Genomic DNA, 22,101 nt, shown 5'->3' on the forward strand with positions numbered 1-22,101 from the left:
TGTCGAAATGAATGAAGCATTGAAGCCAAATATTGGATCAGAATATTGTGGATTAATGAGTAAATATAGACATAATAATTAATAAATTTACATCAGTTTGTCAATTAAACAATTATCTTTTTTTTTCTACAGATAAAAATGCAATGAAAATATATTTTTTCGTTCCAATATGTTTTATAATTATCATGTCATCATTAATATTCATATCAATTGGTCTGAAGAAAAAAAAACTCAGAAGAATTGCACAATATTGTATTGAAAAAACTCAATTTAAACGACACAAGGATAACAATGACTGGATTAAGCTAACGACAATTTTATTTATAATTAATTTAATCAATTGGATTTCTCAATATTTATGGACACAATTAGTAATTTGTTAAAATTAATTTACCAATTTTTATACGTATTTTTTTGTTGTTATATATTTGAAGTTGGAAAAAAAGGTAAATATAAAAAACATGAAGGGGATGATTTGATGTTTTACCCCCTACTATAGAAAATTGTGGGTGGAAGGGTAGAAATAGGATGAGTCATGAGTAGAGAAAGAGAGAGAATACAAGGACGAAAAGGAGAGGACAAGGTTGTGTGTTTTTTTTTTTTATTATTTTTATATATTTTTTTAAAACTCATTTTCTCTCATCAGTTTTCCCAATTCCATCAACGGAGAATCATGTTACTTAAATTATTTTTATTTTTAATACTATTTGTCACTTGTTGGTGTAATAAAATTACAACAAATCAACAAAAATTGGTAAAATTAATAATTATATTTAATTTGGTTTTTCTTAAAAAAAAAAATTACTATTTATTTTTTTTTTTCATTACTTTGTGACGTAGAAATAAAAAAGAGAAAAATATTTTTCGATAGCGTCGTGTGTATTTCATTGATTTCGACAAACCATGACGTCATTATGCCATGGAAAATAATTGAAATAAATTTAACATTTTTCATTTTAATTATGTTTATATTTTTATTTTTTAAATAAATAAATTTATTTATTTTTCCTTTTTTTCGTTACAGACAAATGAATTAATCAACAAATCAAAAACATCAATATTTACCTGCTGTTCAATAGTTAACAATAATACAACAAATAATCAAAAAAAATGCAAAATTTTAGATAATTTAAATGATTTAAGAAACATAAATATATACAACAATATAAATAATTTATCAAAAAAAAATTTAAATGATTTATTTATATTAAATAACAATAACAATTGCAATAATGACCAATATAATAATATAAAATCATATTTAATAAATATAAATGATATAAATAATTATTATTTATATGAAAATGGTACATTATTTATAAACAATATATTTATAAATTCAAATAATTATTGTTTTTGTAAATACAAAAATGATATTAATATTTTACTATATTCATTAAATAACATCAATATTAAAAATTTAGATAAATTAATAATAACAACAACAATTAATAATTATAACAATGAATTATTTAATATTTATTTTAATTTAATATCACCATTTATTATTGTTATTTTATTAAATATACCATTTTATTATTATATTGTTTATAAAATACCAAAAATATTAACAAGAAAAATATTATTACAATGTTTATTTTTATTTAATATAATTTTTTTTATTCGTATTATATTTAGTTATTATAATTTATATTTATTAACAATAATAATACATTTTACAATATTATTAAATTTTTTAATGATTAATGTTTGTTGTTTTGAAATATGGTGGATTATTAGTAATTATAGACCAAATGAAGAACAAAATTTTCGTAGAAAACATGAAAATGAAAGATGGGGAAATTATTTAATATATATTTATGGTTTTTCGATTATTATTATTATCATTTGTATTATGATGACATTAATATTTAATGATAATTTTGTAACACCAAAATATGGAGTTAAAGACTGCTGGTTTATAAGTAAGTTTATCTTAGCTAATTATTAAATTTATTTATTTATTTGATAATTATTATTACAGATGATAGTGCTAAAAATATTTATCTATTTGGTCTTGTTGGATTAACAATAATGATAAATATCTATTTATTTTTATCAACAACATGGAGGATAATTAAATTTAAAAATGAAACATCATATGATTTTGATGAAATATCACAACATTATTCAATAAACGACGTATGGTTAAAACTTTATATTATATTATTTATAATAATTATAAGTCATATATTTATTGAAGCAACATATTCAACAAATTGTCATGATACATGTCTAAATTATCATGATGATAATTATCATTTTGATAATGAATATTTATTAAATATTAGTAAAACAAATAATTATCATATGAAAATGAAACTTTTAGCATGTCAAAAATTATTTTAATGTTTTCTTTTTTCATTGTCATTGATATTGTGATTAATTTATTATTTAAAATTATTGTATAAAGACTTGAATGAATGAATAAATATATAAAATATATTTTTTTTATTGTAAAAATTTATTTTTTTTTAAATTACAATTGTTTCTTTTTTAAACAATACCATTGTTTTGGTGCTTCATTGTCATTTATAATTGGATTACCATATGCTTTATTTAAAATACATGGTATATGCCAATGTGTATCAGTTGATTGTGCAATTGGTACATAAGATGGTGGATATTTTAAAAATAATGATTTATTAACAGTACCATAATATTTTGGTACAACTTGACGTGTAACTTGCCACATTTTAAATAATTTACGTAAATTTGGATCATTAACACTGTATTTATGTTGTCTCATTAAATCTTTACTTGAAAAATATGTATCAATACCACTTTTTAATGTTGCATAAAGTAAATAAGGATCATCTTCTGATCTAAAATATAAAAAAACAAATTAGATAATCAATTAGTAATGCTTAAAAACAAATTTTATATACTTACAAATCATTTGTTAAAAACATTAATGCATTTTTTTGTACATAAGACATTGCTGGACCTTTCCATTTGTTCATATGTTTACGACCCAGTACTAGAACTTTTTTATTTTGATCTTTAAATAGTTTAACAACTTTAGCTAGCTATAAAATTAATTAAACAAAATTAATTAATTGAATTTAATAATTTTTTGAAAATGTTACTTGCCTCTCCTCCAAGTGCTCTGTAATCTTTACTTTGCCTCAATGAATATGCAGCATTTAGTCCATCAATGACAACATCATATGGTCTTGTTTTTTCAATAAAATATTTAAATTCAATAAATTCTTTTGGTGTTGTTGTATAATAAATATTATCACCAAGAAGTACCTTATCAAGTACAGCCTGTGATAAACTATCAAATTGTTCTTGTGTTAATTGAAGATGATCCAATGTATGACCACAATTTTGACATTCTCCTCTATTTAAAATAACAAAAAATTATACATTGGAAATTTTAAAAAAATAAACAAATTAACTTACGTTGATTTAACATTTGCAACTGATCCAATCCATGTTTGATTAATTGCTTCGTAATATTTATCAAGTATATCAACCCAAGGATGTATATCATAATATTTCCAAAATTCAAACATTTTTATAATTTTATTTTCTAATTCAATTGTATTATTTTTATCAGTTGTTCTAATACAATAATTTAAATATGAAATATATGGTTTTTCATCTGGCCATAAATTTGGTAACATATTTTTTAAATATTCCCAGCCAATATTTTCTTCATTATTATCAAATGCAGCAGCACTTATTGATGATCCAATAACTGTTCTTGGATTCATACTTAATTTAACCATATCCATTAATTCAAAACATTCTTTCCATCTTTTTGTTTTAGATAATGCTATAATACAACTTTCAGCAGTAAATGCATCAAGTAATTTATGATTACTTCTTAAATCATCATATAGTTCAATAATTTTTTTTTTTTCAATATCAGATAAATTATGATCATTTAAAAAACGAAAATATTTACCAATAACAGCTATATTTAATTTATAATTACTATCAATTAAATATTTTACATAATTTAATGCAATTTCATCTTTACTTAAATCTTTACATGTATCTAATATAACAGCATCAACATTTTTTTCAGATATTTGTACATGTTTTGATTTAATTAGTTCATCACGTATTTTTAACCATTTATCATTATTTATTTTTTTAATATTGTCATTATTTAATACAGCATTTAATGTTAGCTCTTGATCATTTAAAATTTTTCTTGTCCATATGCCTTTAACTGTTTCTGGTTGTTGTGGATTTAAATTTGCTAATGAATAATTTCGAATTAAACGACATGGTAAATTAAATTTTAATAACAATGACATTGTTATTATTTTTATAACCTATGAATAAATATTAATTATTATTTATTTATTATTAATTTTATTGTTAATAACTAAATTAATTAATTACCTATTTATTGTGATCATTTGTGTATTTTTTAAAATGTTTATTATTGTTTTTGTTGGTTAATTTGTTATTAATAATTGTTGATATTGTTGTGCATTGTTTAATTGTATTGACTTGATTAATTTTATTTATTGATTGTAATTGATATTGTAATTAAAATAATGTTGATATGTATATTTTGATTGTATATTATTATATTAATTATTTATTTATTAATTTTATTATTAATATTACTAAATTAATTAATTGTGTATTTATTGATATTTGTTTGTGTATTTTATTAATATTGTTTATTGTTGTTTTTGTTGTTAATTTGTTGATTATTGTGTATTGTTGATTATTATTGATATGCAGTGATTGTAGATTGACTTGATTAAATCACTTTTTTAAAGTTTTCAAAACCGGTATTGACCGTGAATTAAGACAAAGTGTCACTAGCATTTTGGTTGTTGAATTCAATTTTAGCGGGACATCATTCTCTTTTTGTGTGCTCGTGTCATATAATAAACTCATCAAGGTATGTAAAAAATAAAAAAGTAATCCTTTTTTATTTATATTAAATTAAATAATATTTATATTTAATTTTATTTTATGATGATTTATTTAACACCATCTTTCGATTGATTTACAGTGATGGCAAAATTTAATCTGATATATATTTTTTTATAAATAACCACGTTTTATATTGAGGTTAGATTTATCAATTTTTTTTAATGTAAATTTTGTTTTGTTTTTTTTAAAAAAAAGATGCGTTTCGTTGCTGCTTATCTTTTGGCTGTTCTTGGTGGTAATGCATCACCAGCAAAAGGTGATGTTGAAAAAATTCTTTCATCTGTTGGAATTGAAGCTGATGATGAAAAACTCCAAAAAGTTATTGCTGAGCTCAAGGGTAAATCAATTGAAGAATTGATTGCTCAAGGTAAAATAATTATTCAATAATTAATACTAAATTATGCTGATATAATTTAAGATTATTCTAATTAATTTTTTTATTGTTTATTTAGGACGCGAAAAGCTTTCTTCAATGCCAGTTGGTGGTGCTGCACCAGCTGCTGCTGCCTCTGCTGCTGCTCCAGCTGCAGAAGAAAAGAAAGGTAAAAAAAAAAAAATACAAACACGTTAATTTGATTGATTTATTAGCTTCATCTTTTTTTTTTATTTCTTTAAATGATGTTTTTATCATAACCATCTTTCGTCTGATGCGTTGTGCTGTTTTATATTTTGACTGATAAATCATCAATTTATCAACCTTTTTAAAACTTCAATTTGACTGTTACTAATATTTTTTTTCTATAATATTACAGAAGACAAAAAAGAAGCTAAAGCTGAATCAGAAGAAGAAGATGATGATGACATGGGCTTCGGTCTTTTTGATTAAGGTTTTTATAATTTATTAATTTAATAAAAATTAACAAAAACCAAAACAATTTAAAGTTTTTAAAATTTATTTATCCTTGTATTTTTTTTCTACTCTCAATATTTAGTTTGTACATTTAAGATAAATATCTAGTCAAAGGTTAATCAACATTTTAAATAATTACAATTATTTCGATTTTTTTTTTCATCATAAAATCAACTGATTAATTATCGAAAAAAATTATAACAATTTTTTAATCAACATCTTGATATTCAACAAAAAATAACCCCAAGAAGTTGAAAAAATAAAAAATTCAATACATTATCATTCCCTGATTACAATCAAGCAAAAAAATAAAATACAAAAATTAATTTTTCTCATGGGAAAAAAAATAAAATCTACTCACGCAACATCATAGTTATTTAAAAAAAAAAAAATTTATCCACAAAGGGGTAAAAACTCCCACCTATAAACCACCCACTTACACATGCACATGAAAAATACACAAGTACTGTATACTAGTATTGGCGGGAATGCAGTAAAATAACTTGTACGATAGAAAAATAAATTTTCGAAATAAAAATATCGTCAGTCGAGATCGAACGCTCAAAGGTGTTACAACAATCAAATATAAATTAAATCTCTAAATCCACTTTAATTATTATCTAAAAATTTATTTAAATGTTAAAAAACATAAAAATATGAAAGTTCATACAATACTATTATTATTATTTTCGTGTTTTAATTTATTTTCTATACTAAATGGTTTAAATAATTTCGATTCATCATGTCCAGTATCAATGGGTCATTTTTTACCTCAAGATGAATTAATTTATCACAACAATGGTGATTTATTATACAAAAATAAAATATATAATAAAAATCAATATTGGAAAATGAATAATTCAACATTTATATGTGTTTGTAATAATAACAACAATGGGGATGATGATAACAACAAAAATCCATGTATAAGAAAGTGTTGTATGAATGATGAATATTTAGAAAATACTGATAAACCAAAATGCATTAAATCAACATCAATAATTGCTTCAATAATTCAACCATCAAATGAACAATTATCAATTGATTTTAATAACAAAAATATTAGTAGTATATTTAAAATAATAAATAATCGTTATTGTCCAGATAAAATGATACGTTTAATGCCAGATGATTCACCTGATGATAATTGGATATTAAATACTGATGGTAGTATTTATGCAATTGATAAAATATTTAATCAATCAAGTTATTGTATTGATTGGACAGAAAATTATAATACAATAACAGCATTAATTTGTATTGAATTAACAAATGATAATGATAATAATGAAAGTCGTAATAAATTACAGGATATTGTTTATCCAATTGGTATATTATTATCAGTACCATTTTTAATTGCAACATTAATTGTTTATTCAATGATACCTGAATTAAAAAATTTATATGGTAAAACATTGATGTGTTATGTTGGTTGTCTTATTGTTGCATTTTGTTTATTATTTTGTGGAAGACTTGTTTATTTTGGTTCACCACTTTGTACTGGAATTGGTGAGTTATTTATTTAATTAAAAAAAATATATTATTGAACCATTTTGTAATATTAATAATCAATTAACTTGATAATAATAAATAGTATTAATTTCGTGAAAAAATTGTTAAATTAATTTGATGGTTTTTTCGAAATTATTTTTATCTTCATGAATTATTATATAACATTTTTTTTCAATATATTATTTGAAAGGTTTATGATGATAATCTTGGCGATTATATATATCTACACCACTATCATTTAATTATATTTTTTTGTCGTAGAAATAAAAAAGGTATCTCAATAAATTTCTGAGAATATTTTTTTCTCTTTTTTTTTAGTCAATTTTTTATTACGTTAATAACTTTTTTATTTTATAGAGGATGTTTATTGAGCTCGTGAAGATTTTTATTTTTTTAGTATACATGTATTGATTGTGTACTATCTACAAAATAAAAAGAACATACAGATAAAATTAAATACTCGATAACATGAATGAAAGCAATTTTAAGAATAAGTATTTTTACACAAACGTTGATGTGTCCATAAGGTCTCAGCTACGTGTAATAAAAAAAATAAATTTTTTCGACTGTCGAAATTGTTTAAATGATGTAAAAAAAAAATAGTAATAGTGAGGCTCAAAAAACAAATACACAAATGAATTAATAATACAAAATAAAGCGGTCAAATAAATTGATAGTTTGATTAATTTAAATCATTGACTGTCTAAAATAAATACATGTATTAAAATAACTCTAATAAAATATACATCGTGTGAATGTGAAGCTGTAACTAACGACTCAGTGGTTCCTAAACACATCAAGGCCATGGTGTTATTTGATAAAATTATAAAACGACTTTAGTAAATTTATAAATTACATAACAAACAAGTATTTTTTTTTTTTTCTATTAACAATCATATAAATATATAATTAATGAGTTAGTTTTTTAAATATAATCATGTGAATGTCGTGTTTATAATAAATTAAGGAAATTAATAATTCTTGAGGTTTTTTTTTTTCCTACAAGCAACTTGTCAGAATCAAGATTTTTGTTAGTATCATTCTTACAGACTCATCGACAACATCAATATATATTTTTTTTAAAAAAAGTTATCTACTTGTTAACTTGTTTTTATTGTCAATTAAAATAGGCTTTAGATTTATCGAATACTTTTGATATTTTTGATCCTAATTTAGAGTAAAATTATCAATATTTTATATGAATTTATGGAATTTTAAAAAAGTGAAAGATCTGTGATGTGTGTGTATATATAGAAAAGTGTGAGACATACCAATAACCGAAACCGGAAAGAAAAAAAAAAAAATTATACATACGTGAGCTTATCATTTAGTTGAAGAAAAAAAATCTACACACTGTCTTGTCTTAGTCATCTTCACAGTAATAATAATTCTTAAAAAGATAAAAATGTATAAAATTGTGTGTGTGTTTGATTAAAAAACATTGTGATACAATTTTAAAATTGTTTTTTCTTTTTTCTTCAGGAAGTTTGTGATTAAATGGGCAAAAAATTTATGAAATAATTTTTTTAAAAACTTTTAAAGTGTACTTATGTATTCTCTGGAACTTTTGTATGAATAATAGAATATATTTTTGTTCGTATAATTATCTAATGATGAGGAAAAAAAATTAATTATACAAAAAAGTAATTGGAATTTTGAGGGATAGTCATCAAAGCTGACAATTTAATATATTATTTTGTCTTTTTTCCTTGGAGAATAATATTCATTTAATTAAATTAAATTTATCTTTTAAACAAACACACCTACCAAATATGATTAAATAAAAACTCAGCTCAATTTCATTATTGTATCAGTTGGTAGAAATTTTTTTTAGACGACAGTTACACATAAAATTATTCAAACATTGTTTATTATTTAAAAAAAACATTTGCAATAATTTTATAAATTTTATTTGCATATAAAAAGATTTATGTCTGAAAAAAAAAAAATTATAATTTAGATATACAATTTTATAAAATTAAATTATTATTTTTAGATTCATTTCTTTTTTTTTCGAAACAGTATTTTTTTTTCTCTTCCATCTGAATCAGCATCATTTGCAAAATTCACATGATGCTGTTTGTAAAATTTTTAGTGTTTTTGATATATTTAAATATATGCAAATGCCATGAGAATATTGATGTCACTGAAATGAAAATAAACGAGGTAAATAAAACATAAATAAAATAAAAATATTAATAATTTAATTTAATTTTTTTTTTTTTTGTAGGATATAATTTCGAAAAGAGTAGAAAAAGATATAGAATTATCAAAGCCAAAGATAAATTTATGTTGTGAAAAAGATGAAATTTATAAAAAACGTAAATGTAATAAAATGAATTCACTAAAAGATATGAATTTTAAAAGTTTTATATTTCCAAAAATATATTTTAATAAAACAACTGTATCTCAACTTGATCCATGGTTAAATTTTGATGTAAAAAAAAATAATCCATGTAATGATGATGTGTATAAATTAGATGAAGGAAGTGGTGAATTTTATTTATTTGAAAATGGAACAGTAATTATATTTGAAAATAATAATCCACCTAAGATTAAAAGTCACAATGCTTTTTGTATAACAAATTTATATGACACAGAAAAAAATGTTAGTTTAACAGCAATTGCAGTTTGTTTTGAACCTCAAACTGATGATGTACTGGAAAAGTTTAATATTTCAATACCACTTGCAATGATAATGTCAATTATATTTTTAATTATGACATTTTTTGTGTACTCAGTTTTACCTGAGCTTCGAAATATTCATGGTAAAACTGTTATGTCATACAGTGCTTGTCTTTGTATTTCATATTTGACAATAGTCATTGTACAATTTGGAGGAAAATATGTCTTTGACAATATTATATTCTGCAAAATAAATGGTAAATATTTTTTAGTTTTATTTTATTTACTAACATTGTGTATGTTTATAAAATTTATTGTCATGCTAAGTGCCAGACGATGAATAGATTATTCAATTATGGTAAATACATAAAGTGCATATTTTGCAAGTCAAATTTGTTACATGAATAGTTTATTTTTATGACAATATAATTTTTATTCAATTAAATGGATATTGATTTATTGTTTTATGCATATTTAATATTTTTCGAAATTTTTTTTCTCTATATATAATTTTACTATATAGAAAAAATAAAAATATATATGAATTTCGAAATTTTTATTTTACTAAAACTATTACGAGACTCTGTGTCTATAAATAATTTTAAACTCAATATTGAAGTATAAAATTCAGATAGTTGAATACAGATTTTTGTTATCTATATTTTTTTTTTTTTTCTAAACAAGAGGAGGAGAAAAATAAATTGTCAGTACCATCCGGTGTGTTTGCTGTTTGCACATCGACATTTAAAATATTTAAATAAACATATAAATAATTTATCATATTCATAAAAAAACATGTATAAATTTATAATTTTTTTATCATTATTTATAAATTGTTTATCAATTAAATATGATAATAAAATAATAAATAATAAAAACTGTTTAAATAATAGAAAAACTTGTTCGATTCCCTTTTGTTGTAAAAAAAATTATAAATTATTTAAAAATAATTGCATTCCAATTGAAAATAATAGAATAATAAATTTTCCAAATATTTATAATAGCAATGTTAATATTAATAATGATTATAATTATTTAATTCGTGATCCATGCTATGGAAATAAAAAGTGGCGTCTCAATCCAGATAGAAATATTAATGACGAATTTAAATTATTACAAAATGGTTCAATTTATCGTAGCTATAATAATGAATTAATAAATATTAATAATTATTGTTTCGGTTATATTAGTGGCAATAATTACAGTGTTGTACTTTGTTTTGATAATGAAAAACAAAATAGTAATACAAAAAATACAATTGATGTTAAAAATAAATTTCTAACGATTGGACTTTTACTATCAGTGATATTTTTTACACTAACATTTATTGTTTATTTAATATTACCAGAATTAAATAATATTCATGGTAAAACATTGAGTGTTTATGTTGGATTGTTAATTATTTCTTTTGGTTTACTTAGCGTTGCACAAATTATATCATCAAATAAAATCAGTGATAAAATTTGCATTACATTTGGTACAATTACATCATGTTTATAATAGTTGATTAAAAAAAAAATAATTTCTATTAATTAATGTAATTATTTTTTAAATATTTTCAGCATTTTCAATATATTTTTCATTTTTGGCGAGTTTTTTTTGGCTAAATGTCATGTGTTTCGACATCTGGTGGACCTTCGGGTGAGTTTTATAAATTTTAAAAAAACATAAATAAATTTTCTTTCATTTAAAAATTGTAAAATAAATATAAAATAAACCTTGAGTAATGAAAATTAAATCATAAAATGAATATAATTATCAAACACACAAGGTCAAAAATAATAATGTCAACTATTTATTTTCATTCAGCAAAAAAATAATTATATTATAATTAATCAAGTAATTATTATTCAAATATTTACTCTCATAATTTCATGATGAGTGATGACAAATGTGTAAACACAATGATGACATTAGCTCTAATTAAAAAAAAGAAAATTAAATTATCTTTAAATTTGATCTTTAATAATGTACAAGTGTATAGAGTTAATTAATTAATATATATTATCTTTCATTCAACCACATTTATTTCCTCACTAAAACATTTTTGTATTTTTATTTTTACACATACCTCATCAATTCTTAACTGATTAATATTTAATGTATAAAAATATGTAATTCTATTTATGGAAATAATGTCATTTTGACATGACCCATATTGATTTTTATATCTTTAAATATTATTAATACTTTTGTCTATTTAAATGTCAAAGTAATTAGTAATTTTTTTGCTTTTTTCGAATTTATTTTTATCGGTGATAAGATATTAAACCATCTGGTACGTCAATTTATAATGTCATTAGCTGTGAAATATATTTTAATATCTATTACGACAAATGACATTGTTGTTATTAATTTATTTTTTAATTTTTTCTTTTTTTTTTTAATAATGTTTTTCTGCAGTAGTGTTGACCTTAACGAGAAAATCAATACACACTTTAGCTGGGGTGATTTAGTCACCGCAAGATTAACAACATGATATCATATTATAATAATTAAAATTATTTCATGTCATTGTTAAGTATTTTAGATAATATTTTATCAACCCTATTTGCATAATTAATTAATAATTGTCGAGTTTATTTTGTAATAAAAGATAAAAAATAATCATAAATTTTGTCTGGATAATTTAATAATATTTCAAGTTGTTTCAAAATGAATATTTATTTTTCATTTTTCTATATTCTTTATTTACCCAAAAAAATAAAAAAATATACTTTCCAAGTTTTTGTAGCAATTATGCAAATATTTCTTTAGTTATTGTATGAAAAAAAATAAAATTTTTAAACACCTGAAAAATATATTGAAATAAGATAAAACGATAAAAAAAAAATCGGTGAACTTTGCACTGCTTTGCAACGAGTATTTCTGGAATTTAAATTAATTTTTTTAAGTAAAAAAAAAAAAATAGGGTATAAAAAGTATTTATATAAATGGAAACTCGTGTACAGTGTCATAAAAAAAATTCATAAAACCATATGAATTAAATAAAAACGTATGAAAATAAAAAAAACAAAAATATATGTATTATTTTGTTTAGACTGTGTCCAATTTCGCTAGAAAACCCAGTTAATTGAATTTTTTATTTTCGCATATATCACCCGCAAACATACTCGGTCGTCTGGGAAAAATAAAAAAAAAAATAAAATAAATAATTAAAACAATGAAAAAGAGAGAACAAACGTTTGGTCATTGTTCTCGACATTTTACGACGACAAAATTGAATAAATTACAAATAATAAATAAATGAAAATTCGAAAATATAATTTGCATAATAAATTTATTTATTTATTAAAAAATCGATGAAATTATTTATGATAATACGTGACTTGAATGTACAACTACAAGTTCTATAATTATCACAGAGAAAGTACGTGACTAATAATATTTTTTTTCTACGTGTTATCGAAACGAAATAGCTTAAAAATTTTTCGAAATTATATTTAAATAATATTGATAAATTGATTCTTTATTAATTTAAAAAAAAAAAAAAATTATTAGAATTTTAAACAAATAATAAAACAAATAAAAAAATTTATGTTTTTGCAAGCTCAAAGCCTGGAAAAATGGTTGAGCATGTCAATGGGTGAGTGGGTGGTTGGATTGCACGATAACAAGTAGAAATTTTTTTTTTTTGAATTAAAAATTGATTGTAATTTATTATTAGACACATAAATCGTAGAAAATATTAGCTAGTAATTTTAATTTTTTTTTTTTGTTGTTTAATTTAAAATAAATTAATTTATAATCTCATTTTAAAATAAATAGCTTAAATATGTTACAGAGGATTACGTTCATTACCAGGAAGTGTAAAACAACGTGAAAAAAAAAAATTTATTTATTATTCACTATATGCATGGGGATTAGCATCAATATTAACTGGTATTTGTCTCATTGCGGATTTAGTACCTGGATTACCAAATTATTTAATAAAACCAAAATTTGGAAATCAAAAATGTTGGTTTGTTGGTAAGAATTAAAATTCAATCATTATTTTTTAATTAATAATAATACCAACAAGATAATTAATTAAATAATATATTGAATTTTTAGATGAAGTATCAAAAGCAGTTTATTTTTATGGACCAATGGGTATAACTGTTATTTGTAATATAATATTATTCATATCAACTGCATTAAAAATAAGACAACATAAAAAAAATACATCTAAACAATTGGGAGGAATGGATAGTCGTAGACATGATGCCAACAAACAATGGTATTATTTTTTAAATAGTATTTAAAAAATTAATAAAAGTATTTATTATTTTAAGCTATGAGCAAGTGTTTATATTAAAATATCATAAAAATCTTTCAATAGACACTTATCATTTATGAATTGTTTATTATTTTATTTACATTTTCATACATCAGGCACACATGTCCATAAACACATCAGTTAAATTAAAATATCATTTTTCATTTTAAATTTTTACTACTACATTATAATGAATAATAAAAAAATTACGAATTAAATTTGTTTTGCTTTTTCTAGGTTTAATTTGTATCTTAAATTATTTATCGTTATGGGAATAAATTGGTCAATGGAAATAATATCATGGATGGAAAAGGGTAAAGAATATCTTGGAACATTGTATTTTATATTTGACCTTGCAAATGCACTACAAGGTGTTATAATATTTATAATATTCGTATGGAAAGATAAAATTAAAAGATCATTGTTGAAAAAAATTGGATGGAATGATAAGCTTAATTCACAATCACATACTTCAACGAGAAATCACAGTTCATCATCAAGAACAACAACAACAATGCTACCATTACAAGATAAAACAATAAAAATTAATAATAATAAAGAACAATTAAATTGCTTGACAACTGATGAAAGTGATTGTCTTTAAGCTAATTATTAAATGTTTAATTTTATTTGTCGTTAATATTATTCAAAAATATAATTAATATTCATTGTGTTTTAATTTAAACATCAGAGCTTTACAAACATACAATTACAATCAATAAAAAAAAATAATCAATGAGATATTTAAAGAGGCTGAAATAATATTATATATCTATCATTTTTTTTTTTTTATTTACAACAGTAATTAAACATTTTTTTTAATTGAAAAAATAGTTTTTTAAATAGTTTTTATTGTTATTTTTAAATGTAACTATTAATAATGTATGTGGAGTATAAATTAATCCTATAAATTAATAATTAATAGGAGTATAATTGTAATATTTAAAGATGATTGTTTAAAAAGTATTTAAATTAAATCGAAAATCAAATTGATGAATTTAAAAATAACCAAAAATACCAAATATTTTTATTATAAATAAATAAAATTTTAAGCCTTATCAATATTTATGTATGTCTAATTAATAATTATTAAATAATAAATGTACTTGCAATTTTATTTTCTGGTTTTATTAAATTATTTGTCTTTAATATTTTTTACTGTATTTTACCTGAATTTTTTTTTTACTATTTTCAAGAGAAAAAATATAATTACTTGATTATTATATAATATATTTACAATTAATAATGAAAATAAATATTATCAGCTAATTGAGATTATTTTTTTATTGATTTGAATTTTTTTTAGTCGATAGAAAAGCAAGTTTCTATTGAACACGGTCGTCCATGTTTTTTTCGTTCAATCGAAATTCACCTAAAGAAAAAAAATGAGACACCGTTGTTTACATGTGTTTACATCCAAGTTATGACAATATTATGACAATAATTATTATGAATCAAAATGATTGCTAAAAAACTAATTAACAATTGTTTACGAATTTTATTAATATTTATTTGTATTTATTTCGAATTTGCAAATGCCAAAACGTCAATAAATCCAAAGGTTGATTATTCTGTTGATGGACATGGATTTCACAGGTAGCTGTTATAATTTAATAATTAAAAATATATATATAAACTAATTCTAATTTAATTTTATACAGAAAAATTAATTACACCGTTACAATGGAAAATTTGGATGATGTTTCGAATTGTTATTTGGCAATCCATGTAAATCTTCCAACATCATTGTACGTTAATGTTGATGAATTAGCTGATTTACAAAGACTCAATGAGGTATAAATAATTTAAAATATTTAATTAAATGTTTATATTATATTTTTAAATATTATTTTTAGAATACTGTTTGTTCTGATGGTGAAACAAATGTCGAGGTATTTGCTGAAAATGCTGGCAGTCAACAAGTAACAATTTGTAAATATTTAAATTCCAAAGAAAGCAATTTAATATTACCACTTCATCAACGTTATCATGCACCATTAAATAATGCAAGTTACATTAATGTAACAATTCCAAAAGCCAAGTTATTATTAGGATGTGAAAAACGTATTGCTGAATATCCTGTATCTAAAATTGATCTATGTTCACCTTGTGTTGATCTTTCAATAAAATGGCGAGAAGTACCATACAAAATTGTAAGTATCATTAGTAAAAATAATAAATACATTACTCAAAATAACAATAAAATAATAATTACAGAACAAGGATAATTACATCTGGACAATACCAGTTGGTGATACTTCAAATAAAGATTTGACAATTATTTTAACAATACTATCAAGTATTATTGGTACAATTTTCGTTCTACGAGCATTGTGGAATTCAACATCATCTTCATAAACAAATAAAACAACAAGGTATTTTTATATAATATTATGATTATTTACAAATACAATATAAAATAATTTATTTTTTACATTTTGTTATTAATCAGTATTGACAATCCATGCCAATATAAAATAATAAATAAATATATTTAGTACAATAAATTAATTAAATATTAGTATCATCTTTTTCAATGATTTTTTCTGGTATATTATTATAATTTTTACTGATTGTTGATATTTCATAATCAATTGAATTTTTTTTGGTATTATTAATATTTTTTTTTGTTGTTTTTGTTGTTGTATCATTCCATGATTGAACATCTGCTTTGCCAAATATAATAAATACTAAATTACCAATAATATAAATACCAGCTGATAGAAAATAAACTTTTCTCCATTGCGTAACATCAGTCTAAAATTAATAATAATAATTAAAACTTGTTAAATATTTTATTGTAAATATTTAATAACTTACTGGATCTGAAACAATAATTCCATATATTGGTGGTGCTAGTATACCACATATTGCTGCACATGCATTAGTAATACCCATGAGTGTTCCAGCAAAATTTGGCGAGAGATCCATGTGATTCATTTGATGACCACTAAATACAGCAACATTAAAACTAACAGCAATTATAAGTACACATACAGCTAGTGTACGATTATCTGCATTAATATAACCAAGGCCAATTAATGCCATTGCTGGTATCCATTCACCAATTGTATTTGATATTTTTCTCATGGTTAAAAGTGAAAATTTACCATCTTTAACAAGTTTATCACAATAATAACTCAATGGAAAACCAAGTATCCAAGCAGCTAAATACGGTAATGCTGACACAATACCATTCTGTAAAATAATTATATTATTATTTACTCTGACCTTGAATATTCATTCATCTAGGATTCTTGTCGTGCGTTCACTCACCTCGACAATATAAAATTTTATATTAATAATTCATTTATTTGACATACAAGTTTCAAGTTTTTATTTATTTTTTTTTATTATCTGTATATAGAATATTAATTGAAATTGTTTTTTTTTTCTTTATAAATATTGCAATAATGATCTTGTTATTTATTTTTTAATTAATATAAATTTATAGATATTTACCTCTTGAATTTTATATCCAAGTGCATTATCCATGTAAGCTGGTGTTTTAGCTAAAAGCATCCAAAAACCCCATGCTTGTGAACACTGTGCAATCAAAAGTGCCCAGACGGGAATAGAGGTCAAGATTGCAAACCAAGGTGTTTTCAATGTCTACAATAATAATGATAATAAAAATAAATAAATATATATTTATTTTATAAATCAATTAAAGTAAATATTATATTTTAATTTAAAGATAAAAAATTACCTCAACTGTTTCTGTAACACCAAGACTAAATTCAATATATTGTTTTTCATCAAGTGGTATATTTGGATGATCTGATGGTGATTCTTTGCCCATAATATAATATAAAATAGCCCAAAGTGTTGTAATACCTCCCCAAATATAAAAACTTGATGGCCAACCAAGTGATGAACCAGACAACATACCACATGTTATCAATGAAATTGTATTACCCAACCAACCGGCAGAATAAGTACAACTACCTATTGATAAATTTTTCAATTAAAAAAAAATATTGAATATAAATAATGATGATTAATTTACCAGCTCTTCCTCGCTCTTCTTGTGGTATCCATTTTGATAATAATGTATGCATACAAGGTGGTACAACACCTTGACATACACCAGTTAATACTCTCAAAACAATAACAGCTTGCCAATCACCATATGTTGCTGCAATTGGTATTAATCCAGTTACAATGCCACATAAACCAATAGCCAAACACATAAATTTTTGTGCACCAAAACGTTGAGCAAGTTGAGCACCAGGTATATGACTCAATACATAGCCCCAAAAAAATGAACTTAATATTAAATTTTGTATTTTATCACTCCATCGAAATTCCTATAGTAATTAAAATAATTATTATATTTTTTGATTAATTTTTTCTTAGCTATTTCTTTACCACTATGCTTGATGATGATGATGGTTTTGTCATTGCAACAAGTGATATTGATAGTGCCACCCTGACTGCATAACAGCAAAAAAAACCCAAAGTAATTAATAATACTTGCACGTGTCTACATCCAACAAGAGCTGTTTATAAAAAAAAAATATTTTTATTTATTTATCATCAGAAGAATGCGGATAAAAATAATCTTGTTTCATCTTTTTTTCATTATCATTCAATAATACCATGAGGTATTTTAAATATAAATAATTGATTTAATTATTTAAAAATATATTAGTTAATAATTTTTGATAATTACCTGCTGGCTGATGAAGTGGTACTTTCATATTTTCAACTTTAGAAATTCTTCGTGTTTTTATATTTGGCGCCATGATACTGGTTATTTTTTTATTATTTCTATATGATTATATTTAAGATTTATTTTTGATTAAATTTTATTATTGTTATTTTAAAATTGATTGTAAAATTTTTTTTTTGTTCAAGTATCGATTTGTGTACACTCAAGTTCGTCAAATTGATTACTATCGTTTGATACAAGTTGTCGAACATTTTTATTGCTTTTTTCCTACTCCTTCTCTCTCTTATTTTTTCTTTCAATTCCATCTACATTTCAATGGCATTTTATTTGCAAACAAAATATTAACTCTATTCTTTTTTTTTTTTTTATTTTTTTGTCAATCAATTTATTCATCAATATTTCAACACTTTATTTATGTGTATTTATTTTTCACATATTTTAGTTTACAGGATACTCATAAAATCATAATTGATTAATTAATTTATCATATTTCTTGAAATTCCAATAACAACATATTTTCTAGATAATAATACATTTTTCATGTCCTGCTAATTTATGCTAATTAATTTGTTTAAATTATATTTTTTATTTATATATTTATAATAATAATAATATTTTTTTTTAAATCGAAAAACAATATTGATTATTTAAATCTTGTATTTTTACATTTCGATATGATACAATCATTTATTTTTTTCATGTCAATGACCTTTGGTTAAAACAAAATATAGACTAATTTTAATTATCAGTTTTAATATTTTGAAGATTTATCGAAGATGATAATGTTGGTCTGATAGAAGTACAGTTGCTATCATCATTATCATTTTTCGAATTATCGTAATTATTCCACCACTGAACATCTCCTGATCCAAATATGATAAAAATTAAATTACCAACAAAATAAATAACAACAGATGCATAAAATATTAATTTCCATTGATCGATATTTTCCTGTAAATAAAAATAAATAATATTTAGACAAAAGAATAATAATTGATAAGAGAATTAATGATTTACCAGATTAGTTACAACGAGACCAACAATAATTGGTGCTGCAATTGCAACAATTGATGCTATACAATTTGTAATTGCCATTAAAATGCCAGCATAATTTGGACTAAGATCCATATGATTAATTTGAAAACCACATAGTGTACCAGCATTAAGACCAACAGCAACAATGAGAATATAAATAACCAATGTTGTATTATCTTTTGTTAAAAATGTAAGATAAAAAAGTGCAATACCTGGTCCCCAATGTCCAATTGTATTGCTTACTTTTCTAATTACACCAGGTGATATATTTTTATTTCTACTCCAATCGGATATAACGGTCATTGGTATTGTCAATATCATCATGGCAATATACGGATATGACGATTCAAGTCCACTCTATTTAAATTATCATCAACTATTAATATTATTAAATACTTTATTATTTATTTAGTATTAATTATACCTCTTTTATATTTTTATCATATACGTGTGATAAGTAAGTTGGTATCTGAGTTGAAAGCATCCAGTAGCCCCAATTTTGACAACAATGAACAATAATAAGAGCCAAAAATGGCACTGATCCAAATATTGCTTTCCATGGTGTTTTTCTATTCTAATAAATTGGAAATTTTTTAATTTAAATAGAGCTATTAATTAATTAGAGAAAAAATTGACAAACCTTTTTATTTGGTGTTGTAATGGGTTTTTCTAAATCACGATAAACACCAAGACTACTTTCGATATATTTCTTTTCTCCTTTGCTAATACTACAACATGTTTTTTTGCTTGATGAAGATGGTGAATCAGAGCCAATTATTAAAAATATTATTGACCATATTATTGCAGCTGTTCCCCAGAAATAAAATACAAATCTCCAACCAGCAATATCAATGAGATATCCAGATGCAAGATAAGCAATTATTGTACCAAATTGTGCACCAGAATAAGTACCACTGCCTGTATCAATAAACAACAAATGATTAATAATAAATATTATATAAAATATGATGAGTATATATTATATAAATTTAAAATATAATATTACAAAGTTTTCCACGTTCATTTGGTGGTACCCATTTCGATAAAAGTGTATGAACACATGGTAATAAAGCTGCTTGACTAAGACCCATTATTATTCTACAAGCACATAGTGTCATCCAATCACCAAGGTCATATGCAAGAGGACACAATAAACCAGCTATTCCATTCATCATTACACCCAAACTGAGTACTATTCTTGCACTATAACGTCTGCCTAAATAGCCTGATGGTAATTGCATCAATAGATATCCAACAAAAAATGAAGCTGATACAAAACCCATCTCATAAGATCCAAATGTTCTTTCCTTTTTTTTTTTTTTTTTTGTTTCAAATACAAGATAATAAATTTATTTTACAAAAAAATATTATAGTTATTAATAAATAAATAATTTACATTTTTTTTTGCTTCTTCTTCTAATGCAACAACGTTTATTGACATGCATATTCGATTTGCATAGCTAACTGAAATTCCAAAGAAAAGAAGTAAACATTGTCCATGTCTCGTTCCCAATCCTAGTTTTAAAAAAATATTTTTATTTGATTTAGCCAGTTGATGTTTATGTAGTTGTATACATTTTTACATAATGATTTTATCACTCGGTCAACTTGTCATAAGAAAATCACCACTAAGTATATACCCGATAGCTTATCACACACAACAATTTATGTTATTTATTGCAATAATATAAAGATAATATTTTTTATTCTTGTATGTTACAATTATATATAAATAAAATATTCACTTGTAATTTTTTTTTTCTATTCAATGCTACTGTTTATGATTTATTTATTTTTTAAATTATGTTGAAATAGTATAAATCCTGTTTTGAAAATTATTATAAAAATTATACATTTAATTTTAATGCTATCACGTGACAGATTGTTGTATTGTTTATTAAATAATTCGTCTTTAATTTTTTATTACTTATTAAATATTTTAATAGAAATTTATATTTACATTACCTGGAAGAGCTTCAGCACTTTCAATTTGAGTTGTCATTTTGTACTAGTTTTCAATTTACAAACTTATTATCTCTAAGTTTTGTAATTATAATGATTATGTCATTATTTTAATGACTCATTCCAGGAAGCATTTAAAAATACGATTTTCAAATAGAATAAAATTTTTCAAAAAAATTTACAGTATCTATTAACATTTGCTACAAAAAAAATTTCACATTAAATATAAATTCACATCAAATAAAACTAATTAATAACTCTTTTTTTTTCATT

General features: G+C 22.3%; 6 protein-coding genes across 12 annotated transcripts; 3 read left to right on the forward strand and 3 right to left on the reverse strand.

The window, feature by feature from the left end:
• Positions 1–2,222: 2,222 nt before the first annotated feature.
• On the reverse strand, positions 2,223–4,392 carry LOC122849456 (mitochondrial ribonuclease P catalytic subunit). The gene is made up of 6 exons (XM_044148157.1): positions 4,363–4,392; positions 3,409–4,292; positions 3,094–3,346; positions 2,893–3,029; positions 2,484–2,825; positions 2,223–2,235 (listed from the first exon to the last, which is right to left on the reverse strand). The coding sequence occupies exons 2-6, from the start codon at positions 4,272–4,274 to the stop codon at positions 2,223–2,225; spliced, it is 1,611 nt and encodes a 536-aa protein (XP_044004092.1). The 5' UTR covers positions 4,275–4,292; positions 4,363–4,392.
• Positions 4,393–4,748: 356 nt separating this feature from the next.
• On the forward strand, positions 4,749–5,786 carry LOC122848936 (60S acidic ribosomal protein P2-like). Its single transcript, XM_044147390.1, has 4 exons — positions 4,749–4,876; positions 5,107–5,278; positions 5,364–5,453; positions 5,664–5,786. Exons 2-4 carry the CDS (start codon positions 5,107–5,109, stop codon positions 5,735–5,737), a joined length of 336 nt encoding a protein of 111 aa, XP_044003325.1. The 5' UTR covers positions 4,749–4,876; the 3' UTR covers positions 5,738–5,786.
• Positions 5,787–6,306: 520 nt separating this feature from the next.
• On the forward strand, positions 6,307–15,431 carry LOC122848937 (G-protein coupled receptor Mth2-like). Of its 4 annotated transcripts, XM_044147392.1 has the most exons (7): positions 9,247–9,439; positions 9,504–10,155; positions 11,461–11,539; positions 13,449–13,484; positions 13,683–13,867; positions 13,952–14,117; positions 14,394–14,933. In XM_044147392.1, exons 1-7 carry the CDS (start codon positions 9,344–9,346, stop codon positions 14,758–14,760), a joined length of 1,581 nt encoding a protein of 526 aa, XP_044003327.1. In that variant the 5' UTR covers positions 9,247–9,343; the 3' UTR covers positions 14,761–14,933. The 4 variants fall into 4 exon arrangements, with proteins under 4 accessions (XP_044003326.1, XP_044003328.1, XP_044003329.1 ...); XM_044147391.1 differs by lacking the exons at positions 9,247–9,439; positions 9,504–10,155 and adding an exon at positions 6,307–7,270 and having other exon boundaries at positions 14,394–15,431; XM_044147394.1 differs by lacking the exon at positions 13,449–13,484 and having other exon boundaries at positions 8,302–9,439; positions 14,394–15,291.
• A 124-nt stretch (positions 15,432–15,555) lies between these two features.
• Positions 15,556–18,610, forward strand: LOC122848939 (phosphatidylinositol-glycan biosynthesis class X protein). 2 transcript variants are annotated; one of them, XM_044147399.1, is made up of 5 exons: positions 15,556–15,752; positions 15,818–15,950; positions 16,013–16,309; positions 16,374–16,531; positions 18,516–18,610. In XM_044147399.1, the coding sequence occupies exons 1-4, from the start codon at positions 15,616–15,618 to the stop codon at positions 16,512–16,514; spliced, it is 708 nt and encodes a 235-aa protein (XP_044003334.1). In that variant the 5' UTR covers positions 15,556–15,615; the 3' UTR covers positions 16,515–16,531; positions 18,516–18,610. The 2 variants fall into 2 exon arrangements, with proteins under 2 accessions (XP_044003334.1, XP_044003332.1); XM_044147397.1 differs by lacking the exon at positions 18,516–18,610 and having other exon boundaries at positions 16,374–16,667.
• On the reverse strand, positions 16,535–19,056 carry LOC122848938 (putative inorganic phosphate cotransporter). Of its 2 annotated transcripts, none has more exons than XM_044147395.1 (7): positions 18,832–19,056; positions 18,528–18,658; positions 18,166–18,466; positions 17,866–18,104; positions 17,619–17,768; positions 16,977–17,354; positions 16,535–16,913 (listed from the first exon to the last, which is right to left on the reverse strand). In XM_044147395.1, exons 1-7 carry the CDS (start codon positions 18,902–18,904, stop codon positions 16,668–16,670), a joined length of 1,518 nt encoding a protein of 505 aa, XP_044003330.1. In that variant the 5' UTR covers positions 18,905–19,056; the 3' UTR covers positions 16,535–16,667. The 2 variants fall into 2 exon arrangements, with proteins under 2 accessions (XP_044003330.1, XP_044003331.1); XM_044147396.1 differs by having other exon boundaries at positions 16,541–16,913; positions 18,531–18,658; positions 18,832–19,038.
• Positions 19,057–19,168: 112 nt separating this feature from the next.
• Positions 19,169–22,028, reverse strand: LOC122848940 (putative inorganic phosphate cotransporter). 2 transcript variants are annotated; one of them, XM_044147400.1, is made up of 7 exons: positions 21,832–22,028; positions 21,263–21,381; positions 20,873–21,173; positions 20,507–20,784; positions 20,291–20,440; positions 19,849–20,223; positions 19,169–19,782 (listed from the first exon to the last, which is right to left on the reverse strand). In XM_044147400.1, exons 1-7 carry the CDS (start codon positions 21,866–21,868, stop codon positions 19,570–19,572), a joined length of 1,473 nt encoding a protein of 490 aa, XP_044003335.1. In that variant the 5' UTR covers positions 21,869–22,028; the 3' UTR covers positions 19,169–19,569. The 2 variants fall into 2 exon arrangements, with proteins under 2 accessions (XP_044003335.1, XP_044003336.1); XM_044147401.1 differs by lacking the exon at positions 21,832–22,028 and having other exon boundaries at positions 19,548–19,782; positions 20,873–21,133; positions 21,263–21,285.
• Positions 22,029–22,101: the final 73 nt, after the last annotated feature.

Source organism: Aphidius gifuensis, linkage group LG2, assembly GCF_014905175.1.
Source record: "Aphidius gifuensis isolate YNYX2018 linkage group LG2, ASM1490517v1, whole genome shotgun sequence".
Lineage (NCBI taxonomy): Eukaryota > Metazoa > Arthropoda > Insecta > Hymenoptera > Braconidae > Aphidius > Aphidius gifuensis.

Excerpts from the sequence above, each read along its gene's own strand:
- LOC122848937 (XM_044147391.1), top strand. The coding sequence starts at position 6,418 with ATGAAAGTTCATACAATACTATTATTATTATTTTCGTGTTTTAATTTA. Across the intron at positions 11,540-13,448 it reads GACATCTGGTGGACCTTCGG|CTCAAAGCCTGGAAAAATGG; the intron begins GTGAGTTTTATA and ends TGTTTTTGCAAG. Across the intron at positions 13,868-13,951 it reads TCAAAAATGTTGGTTTGTTG|ATGAAGTATCAAAAGCAGTT; the intron begins GTAAGAATTAAA and ends TTGAATTTTTAG.
- LOC122849456 (XM_044148157.1), bottom strand. The coding sequence starts at position 4,274 with ATGTCATTGTTATTAAAATTTAATTTACCATGTCGTTTAATTCGAAAT. Across the intron at positions 3,347-3,408 it reads GTTGCAAATGTTAAATCAAC|AGGAGAATGTCAAAATTGTG; the intron begins GTAAGTTAATTT and ends TATTTTAAATAG. Across the intron at positions 3,030-3,093 it reads ACAGAGCACTTGGAGGAGAG|CTAGCTAAAGTTGTTAAACT; the intron begins GCAAGTAACATT and ends TTAATTTTATAG.
- LOC122848939 (XM_044147399.1), top strand. The coding sequence starts at position 15,616 with ATGATTGCTAAAAAACTAATTAACAATTGTTTACGAATTTTATTAATA. Across the intron at positions 15,753-15,817 it reads GATGGACATGGATTTCACAG|AAAAATTAATTACACCGTTA; the intron begins GTAGCTGTTATA and ends AATTTTATACAG. Across the intron at positions 16,310-16,373 it reads GAGAAGTACCATACAAAATT|AACAAGGATAATTACATCTG; the intron begins GTAAGTATCATT and ends TAATAATTACAG.
- LOC122848940 (XM_044147400.1), bottom strand. The coding sequence starts at position 21,868 with ATGACAACTCAAATTGAAAGTGCTGAAGCTCTTCCAG. Across the intron at positions 21,382-21,831 it reads AAGTGCTGAAGCTCTTCCAG|GATTGGGAACGAGACATGGA; the intron begins GTAATGTAAATA and ends TTTTAAAACTAG. Across the intron at positions 21,174-21,262 it reads AAGAAGAAGCAAAAAAAAAT|GAAAGAACATTTGGATCTTA; the intron begins GTAAATTATTTA and ends AAAAAAAAAAAG.
- LOC122848936 (XM_044147390.1), top strand. The coding sequence starts at position 5,107 with ATGCGTTTCGTTGCTGCTTATCTTTTGGCTGTTCTTGGTGGTAATGCA. Across the intron at positions 5,279-5,363 it reads TGAAGAATTGATTGCTCAAG|GACGCGAAAAGCTTTCTTCA; the intron begins GTAAAATAATTA and ends TTGTTTATTTAG. Across the intron at positions 5,454-5,663 it reads AGCTGCAGAAGAAAAGAAAG|AAGACAAAAAAGAAGCTAAA; the intron begins GTAAAAAAAAAA and ends ATAATATTACAG.
- LOC122848938 (XM_044147395.1), bottom strand. The coding sequence starts at position 18,904 with ATGGCGCCAAATATAAAAACACGAAGAATTTCTAAAGTTGAAAATATG. Across the intron at positions 18,467-18,527 it reads CATCATCATCAAGCATAGTG|GAATTTCGATGGAGTGATAA; the intron begins GTAAAGAAATAG and ends TAATTACTATAG. Across the intron at positions 16,914-16,976 it reads GAATTATTGTTTCAGATCCA|ACTGATGTTACGCAATGGAG; the intron begins GTAAGTTATTAA and ends TATTAATTTTAG.